We start from the raw sequence: 8,667 nt of genomic DNA on the forward strand, positions 1-8,667 counted from the left end.
TCTTTATCATCAATTATCCGATCATGCTGCCTTTTTTTGGACCCAAAGATGTTATTCTGAGTTTCATAATTATTATACTGATACTGATTTCTAATCTTCCTTTTGATCTGTCTGATTGTCAAATCCCTTTGTTGAGAATGCCAAGACCCTGCACACATGCAAAATGTTAGACACTAAGTACATATGTTCTAACTTCATGCTGCTATAATGCATCAGATTGGAATATGTGTAGTTACCTTGAGATGAACTCTGTTGACCATCATCCATGTTTGCTTGAATTGTTAGGTAGAGTGCAAACCCGTGATTTGTAATGTAACCCCCTTGGCTAAGCTGCTTGCTGTATGCTATGGAGCAAATAGAAAAGCTTGTTGTTGATTTGGAGCTTGTTGTTTGGTTCTTAGTGTCAGATCGTGTTGTTTGGTGCTTAGTGTCCTTTAATTTTTTTTTTTGTTACAATCACAGTGAGAATCATAATGTTAAAACTCTTATTTCAACATTGAAGCATCAAATCTATTTTCTAATGCTATATATACTTATTTCTACAACACAACACAACACAGTAATAATGATACTTTGATTAAATTGTATAAACACAATGAAAATTTACATTCAACTTAATTTAAACTTGAGACAAAAATAAATAAAGAAATTAACACCATACCGTAATCCTATCCTTGCAAATGGCTGAGCACGAATAATTACCTACATTAAAAGATAATTAGTGAATGTTACAAATGGAAGAGGGAAGATTGAGGACAGAGATCTCTAAAATAAAATATATTGAAAGTGTAGTGTTAATATTCATCAAAATGCAACCCCTTATGATTGTAATTTTTTCTCAATATGGTCTATGGTCCCTATGAATGCATGGAATTTCATTTCGAGGTAAGTTCAATTTAATTCTTCAATGATTTGGATTAATTGATCTATTTGTCCTCTACAATTTATTTTCATTAAGCATAGCCAGTTGCTCTTTCTTCGTCAATTTGTCGTACTTCAAATTACATTCGATATACATTTGATATGATGAATTCTACCATCATACTGATTGATTAAAACTTTTGCTGATCATAATTCCAGTTATTTTGAATTCCCTGAGCATGAACAGTCTGCATGCTTTATGAACCAATGAGGTTATTTCAAATGAAACCTTTTCGGGTTATTTTATGATACATATTTGACCATTTTCGTACATTTTTAGGGCCAAAGTTGGAGGCCTGAGTAGCTTGCTTCTGTAGGTCCAAGATGCTGGTGAGCATTTATCACCTGTTTTGACAATGAAAAGTGCAATGACATCTTTCATTTGATTTAAATCTGTAAAATATCATAAAATTTACTGAGAATGTCCAGTTCATTTGTCAATTTGACTTCAACTTAGCAGCCTAGGGATTCATGCTATATCTAAAAAGGAGTTTAGTTTAGATTAACAGAAAGATATGCTATTCCATTTCAGATAATTGAAATATTCTATTTCAATCCTTCAGTCTTGGTATTCTTGACTTACATTTGAAGCATCCTATCTTAAAACTTTTGCATCCCGACTTGTATCCATCTTATTAGAGTGCCATGTAAGTTTCATGAACTAAGGATTAGAAAAGGAGCGTCTTTTGGTGGATAGTAAACTGGGAAAGGAAGAACCTATATGAAATGTTGGATACTGAAGTACAGTACAATTGTTGGTGGATTGCTCAAAGAAGATGGTGAAGTGGTTGCAATGACAGGCGATGGGGTGAATGACGACCTAGCACTGAAATTGGCTGATATTTACATTGCTATGGGTATTGCTGGGACAGAGGTACTTTCTTTGCATTCCTTGTCTTTTTCTACTCTGTTGGAGTCTACAGATGCTTGTCTTTCTATTAGGGTCTTCTTGATTGAAGTCTTAAACTTGCTTGGATGGTCATGAAATTTGGTAGTGTGGTCTAGCTGTGTCAATTTCCTTGAAGTTTCACAAATGTTCTTCACGTATTACTTTTTCCCTATTCTCTCATTAGTGTTGAGGGATTTCATCATATGTGTAACTTTTCAGCATTGTAGTATTCATTTAAGTCTTTTCATATAGTTTCAACTTTGATATTAGGTTTGCTTTATGGAATGGACTTAATCTTGAAGAAGTTTTTTTAGGCCAAAGAAAAATGATATAAGGATAGTCTAGGGACAATATAACATCATTGAGTGCAATAGTGATTATGAGACATGCAATTTGCTTTGTCTATCTTAATTACACATTTAGCATTTGCCCAAGGCTCAAAGCTAGAAATTTTGGGAATATTATGGCACAATCCACATTGGTCTAAATTGTGATTGATAAAGGACTGATACTAAGAAAATTAACTGAGGCATATTTCATTCTGCTTATTCATTGACATTTATTACCCTAAAATTTGCTTTGTGCAGGTTGCTAAGGAGTCTTCTGATATGGTGTTAGCGGATGATAATTTCAGTACTATAGTTGCTGCTGTTGGTGTAGGGAGATCAATATATAACAATATGATAACTTCATAAGGTCATTTTTACCTTCTATGCTTCAGTTAATGATAGATATTTATTTTTCACTGATTCCTGGTTCGATATTACAGGAGCTTCATTGCGCAGAAAGATTCTCCAATGATGTATAAATATCAGCATGAATCCCTAATATTCCATAATTGATCCCAACTGCCTATACCTTTCCTACTGTGGTAAGTCCATGTTGATTTGGATTAATTGATCTATTTGTCCTCTACAATTTTTTTTCATTAAGCAGGCCAGTTGCGATAGATCTTCTAAATTTGTCAAGAAGAGAGATGAAGTTCCTTCCCCCCTCCTCCCTAAACATGAATAGTCAAGCAGAGAAATGAATACAATAGCTAGTGAGGATAAGAATAGTATTATTGATTCAAAGCCAATGTAAACTAGTATTCATCCCGTGCTAAGCACGGCATCCTTACAGATTATTTTTGTGCGTAATTTTTCCTCATCTCATTTTTTGTTTTGTCACGATAAATTTATCTTAAACATACTTATGGACATTATAACAACTTAACACAGATTAGTATTTATGGACATTATAACAACTTAATTCAACTTAACTCAGATGGACAAAGAAAAGAGTCATAATCCAGTGTTTATGGACATTATAACAACTTAATTCAACACGATAGATTTTAGAGAATATGAATTTGCTAATAGACTTACAATGATGACCTCCTCTCGGACTCTGAGATCTTGATCAGTACTTTAAAAACACGATGTTGCACTGCAGAATAGATACATAGTAAGGCAATTAGTTTATATCAAATGAGATTATCCCATTTTCTCTAAAGTACAATTAAAAATTCCAGTAATCATCAATTGTCAATTGTATTTCGATATTGTAACTCTTATTTCCAATATAAGTTTAACCCATTTATAATATAAAGATATATTGGATTGTTAGATTAAATAGCTTGTTATCTTTATTTACTATCAATTATTGAGTTATAAAATTGTAAGATTCTGAGGACTGGATGAATGAGGGATTGCTCTATGAAATAATAATTTTTTGTCAAAGTGGATCATTTGCCAAAACAATTCATTTCTTTTGTTTCATGTTGCTTCAGCGCCTATTGTACATACTATTTAACTATTTGAACAGACAATCTTTATGATCAAATTTGATCTGTTGGATAGATTTGTTAATTTTTTTCTAGAAGGTGTTTAATCAATTACATGATAGTGTTGATAAATTCGTATTCCCATCTATTGTCAACTAAGAGCCATAATCAAAATTTATGAATTAAGCAAATATCTATGAATTAAACAAATAACAACCATGAAGATTCCAAATCAAAATTTATGGACAAAGAAAAGAGAGTCATAATCCATTATTTGTGGACTTATAACAACTTAATTCAACACAAAAAAGATTCATAGAATATGAATTTACTAATAGACTTACAATGATGACCTCCTCTCGGGCTCTGAGATCTTGGTCAGTACTTTGAAAACATGATGTTGCACCGCAGAAAATCAGAAAATGCCCCTTAAATTCAAAATATCAAAACTATAATTTCGATATTTTAGTTGAAGATAATATAGTGTGTATACTAAAGTTGCATCAGCAAGTTGAACTGAGTTTCACATTTGGTTTAATAATAAAACTGCAGGAGTAAAAGTAGAAATTGGGATGTAAAAAAAATAAACAAATATTAAATAAACAAATAAAAATCATTCATACTAATCCTTCATTTATTTATTATGAAATTTTCAACAATATAAAGAAAGAAATGTGAATGTCTGTTACAAAATGAAAACAAACAACTATTAACAAAACCAACGTTAATGATCAATTATCCTATATTATACTATTACTGAGTTTTATTTTTCTAGAAAAGTAGACTAAGTAAGGCTCAATATAGATAAATATTCCTCCTCGATTCTAGGCGACTAACAGCGCACTCAGGTCACGCCAGCGCGTGTGTTTCAGGGGGTGAGATCAGGCGCATGGTACGCTAAAATGTCCTGGGACGAGACCCCACCGATTCCGTGAAATTCTTAAAAACCTAACATGCGCCGACGCGCTAGTTTGCGCCGGTAATGAACGCCATCGGTTCCATGAAATTTGAAGGGGAAAAGGCTAACATGCGTCGGCGGTGGCTCACTTACCCTGCGCTGAAGAGGAACCTTCCAAAAGTGGCAAAGAAAAGGCGAGCCTGGAGCCCAGGGTGAACGAAGTAGACATCGTGGATCCCATCGCGGACAGCCGGCGGCAGCGCCTCGAAGATCGATTGTAGTGCCGAAACACCGGGAAAGTTATCGGACAGGTCCACGTACGTGTGAACGTAAACCACCGTGAACGGCCGCCCATCGATCGCCGAAAAAATCCTCTTCTCTAAGTACCTCTTCAGCACCTGCTCTCCTTCGGCGGCGCTCTAAACCCTAGCTGTTGCCAAAAATAGATAAACATGAACAAACCGACGACAAAAAGGCTTTCTTTTTTGTAGAATTCGACGAAGAATTCGAACCTGGAAAGAATTTTCCGATAATCCTCACGATCCTGTGCCTGCGCTTGTCCGATCCTTGGATCGTGATCGCCTAGAGTTTCTCGAAGAGGAGTGGAAGCAGAGCAACTGCCAATTTGAGTGGGGAAGTTGAGCAACGTGTGTGAATTTAAACAACGTGGCCAATTTGAATGAATTAAGTTGCGAGACGGTTGCGGGGAATTGAGAGCAAAATAAGTGGATAATAAAAAAGTTTACTGTTCATTTTAAGGTTTTCCTTTAGTTATAAAGGAAAGTAGATTCAATGATTGATTCTCTCTGTTGTGGCATATTGATGGTTAATGCTGTACTATAAATGTATTTCCTAAGAGTTTTGGACTGTAATTGAAGTTGGGGCTGTAAGTATTTGAGAGCTTGCCTCCTACAGCGGATGTTTCAGATGCATTTGTTTTTTTCCCTTGACCACTTCAACATGGACTCAAATTGCTTATTCATGAAGCTAGGTGAGGTCTAAATTCAATCAGGTAAGATCAATATCATTTTTGCTTGATTTCTAGATTTGGAATAATTCGGATTTTGGTCTCTTTTCTCTTCTATTTTTAATTTTATTTTTCACTCAATTTTCTCAGGTCTTCATATATTTCAAAATTTTACACTAAAAAATTTACAGCAACATCCACTAATTTAAGTTTAAATATTTTGAAATTTGGAAGTTTTAGATTTTTAGATTTGGAATAATTTGGATTTTTGTCTCCTATCTCTTCTATTTTTAATTTTACCAGGTCTTCATTAATTTACAGTAACATCTGCTAATTTAAATTTAAATATTTTGAAATATAAAAGTGAAGATGAAAAATCTTACCCGAACATCTTTGACCTCTGTTCACTTAGTCTGAATTAAATTTTCTGAGATTATGTATGAAAATTTGGGTGTAGAGAATAAAAACAGGTTACTATATATATGTGGTGGTTTGGGAGATGTGGGAGTTGCAGTAGTGGAGGTAGTTCACGGTTATGAGAAGTGGGTTTATGAGAAGTGGGGTTAGGTGGATAATGGGCAGATTTTTAAAATTAATTTTATTATGAATAATCTGATTGGTCCAGATCAGATTTACTATTCATAGAAGCTTTTTGAGTGTTCTCTTTTAGTTAATAAGAAGTAGATTCATAAATTTTTAACACGTGCACATGATAGCCGAAGTGAGAATTGGGAAGTGGGGTTAGTGGTTTTTCAAAAATCGAATGTAATAGACACAAATAAAAAACAAAAAATAGGAATAATTAAAAGAAGAGAAGAAAATTTTTAAAAACCCCACCACCCTAAATACTAGGAAATCGTGGGAATAAAGTGTTCGATGTCATAAGCATCCCATTTATTTCCTCGATCGAGTAAACAGACAACAAGAAGTATGAATAAATAAATTCTTCAACCAAATTAAGACAAATGCAAGGAGCAGCAAAAGTGAGTAGCAAAAGGGTTAATGATCGATGCGGTGCTACAACGAGGAAAGGGCCATGGATGTCTGAAGAGGATGAGGTCCTTCTAGAATACGTGCAAAGGCACGGGCCGAGGGATTGGAGCTCCATTCGATCCAAGGGATTATTGCCGAGAACCGGCAAGTCTTGCCGCCTCCGTTGGGTTAATAAGCTTCAGCCCAACCTGAAAACGTACGTCAACTTGTGTAGTTAGATATCAATATACTTTAGGCTTCGAATTGAAATTTTTAGTAATTCTTCAAAATTTTGGAAATGGTCAAAATATTGATCGATTTCTTTGTGCTTTCAATGCTAGAATAGCATAGGCTTGCACTGATTTTACATTGTTAGTTGTTGATTTGATATCAACATTGTGGACTTAGAAGTTTCAAGTAATATATATTTCAAGAGTTCTAACTAGTGATATTATGGATTTTATAATGCTTGAATGTTATATTATCATTTATGATTTAAACGTTCTTGACAGGGACACTTTAGACTTTTTTGCTGCTGCTTCCAAAGTTGAAAGTAGAGATAGTATTGATTTCTTAATGCTTGAATTTTTAGATAATTGCTTGTAATTTTAGTGTTTAGCGTTGTGTTTTTTTATTATCGAGATTTTTAAAGTATTAAGTATTTTTAAAGTATTAAGTATTTTCCGGTATGATTTTAATCCATGGATTCATCTGTCTTTTCATTTCTCCGATCGACAATGTGTAATTGTTAGTACTGTGAGTCATCAGAAGTAGAAGATGAATTTACATAGTTTATGATCACTTACCTTGTATCAAAATTGTACACTTTGATACCACTGATTTCTTAATCCACAATATTCCAGTAGGTAATTTCATAGTTTTCGTGTTTCTTGTAATCAAATTAATTTTGTGCTTGGATTACTGACTATTTGTCGATATCATTACAATCCATGAATATTGTGTACATTTTTCATCGGTAGAAACCGTAGAATGTAGAATTGTTACTGCGAAACTATATAACTTATCTTCTGCGTCAATATTTTTTTAAATTTTTTTTTTTCGATTTTTCTCATTTACGAGTAATCTATGCGGATAAATTCCTTGTATGAAGTGGATGCAAGTTCACCCCAGAGGAGGAGAGGATAGTGATCGAACTCCAAGCAAGATTCGGCAACAAATGGGCGAGGATTGCGACGTACTTACCTGGGAGAACTGATAACGATGTGAAGAATTTTTGGAGCACAAGGCAAAAGAGACTCGCTAGGATGCTGCAGATACCCCTGCCATCAAAACCTAGCAAGAATCAAAGCAAAATGCCCCTGACCAATGACCCACCAACGTTTGAGGTAGGTGTATATTAATCGCAACATCTTTGCTCTTTCAGTTTGGACTAGCGGTAGACTCAGAGAATTTGATTAGAAGCGGCTAAAAAGGATATGATAATGATTAACTAATGGAGGAGATAACGTTCAAAAGAATTGAGGGGAAGACTTCAGTTTCATAGAGTTGATCCTTAATTTTGGGATAAAAGTTTTGTTTTTGCTCTCATATAAAAAAAAATTCCAAAAAGAACGTAGCTAAGCATTGTGTTCAACATTAATAACATTTCCCATCATACCGGTTGTTGGAGATGCTAATAGGTACATAAACAACTCTTTATTTGATCGGTAGTTATTATATGAATAAGGAAATATTTTAGTTATTCACATCAAGGTTCAAACTTCCTTTTGTTAATTTGTCTTCTTTTATAAGCACACGCAATAAGGACATGTAGTGATCAAGTTTCTGTCGCGAGTATTACATGTAATGTGTATCTTGATCAGGTTGCTTCTCTCGATCTGATTCCGTTTGAAGAAGAAAGCGTCGAAAGCAACCAGATATCCTACGTCGACGACGATAACCGTGAGCAACGAAGTTCGCATCAGATGCCGGATGATTACATGCCGAATCCAACCATGCCACTTCTCGAACCACAATTGAACTGGGAGCCGCCGCAGTTACAGCTAGAAAACCTGCCGAATCCTGAATTAGACTTTCCCCTGCTTCTTGAGAGCTCTGACCACCTCATCCAACAATTCGAGGGCACGGGTCTCGGGGGCAATTCGAGCTTCCTGCAGATAATAACTGAAAATTCGCCATTTTTGGGGTTGGGAGACGGCACGAGCGGCGTGAAGATTGAAGGCCATTCTGCTGGTGGGGCTCCTGATAGCTTCTTTGATGATTTTCCAGTTGACATGCTCGATTTTATGGAGCAA

General features: G+C 34.9%; 2 protein-coding genes across 2 annotated transcripts in view; both read left to right on the forward strand.

Moving 5' to 3' along the window:
* LOC109836580 (calcium-transporting ATPase 1, endoplasmic reticulum-type-like) lies at positions 717-3,162 on the forward strand. Its single transcript, XM_020404529.1, has 2 exons — positions 717-1,795; positions 2,398-3,162. The coding sequence occupies exons 1-2, from the start codon at positions 1,643-1,645 to the stop codon at positions 2,503-2,505; spliced, it is 261 nt and encodes an 86-aa protein (XP_020260118.1). The 5' UTR covers positions 717-1,642; the 3' UTR covers positions 2,506-3,162.
* The window catches only part of LOC109838165 (transcription repressor MYB6-like), a 2,316-nt gene continuing 54 nt past the window's right edge, over positions 6,406-8,667 (forward strand). Inside the window, exons 1-3 of the mRNA XM_020406629.1 lie at positions 6,406-6,629; positions 7,524-7,758; positions 8,236-8,667. The exon at positions 8,236-8,667 is cut by the window's right edge and continues 54 nt beyond it. Of these exons, the coding sequence (XP_020262218.1) occupies positions 6,406-6,629; positions 7,524-7,758; positions 8,236-8,667 (891 nt within the window). The remainder of the gene's footprint in view (positions 6,630-7,523; positions 7,759-8,235) is intronic.

Source organism: Asparagus officinalis, chromosome 4 (genome assembly GCF_001876935.1).
Source record: "Asparagus officinalis chromosome 4, Aspof.V1, whole genome shotgun sequence".
Classification (NCBI taxonomy): domain Eukaryota; kingdom Viridiplantae; phylum Streptophyta; class Magnoliopsida; order Asparagales; family Asparagaceae; genus Asparagus; species Asparagus officinalis.

What these genes read in the sequence shown, in the direction of transcription:
- LOC109836580 (XM_020404529.1), top strand. Translation starts at nt 1,643, where the DNA reads ATGAAATGTTGGATACTGAAGTACAGTACAATTGTTGGTGGATTGCTC. An exon ending in TGGGTATTGCTGGGACAGAG is followed by an intron (nt 1,796 to 2,397) that starts GTACTTTCTTTG and finishes TGCTTTGTGCAG; the next exon opens with GTTGCTAAGGAGTCTTCTGA.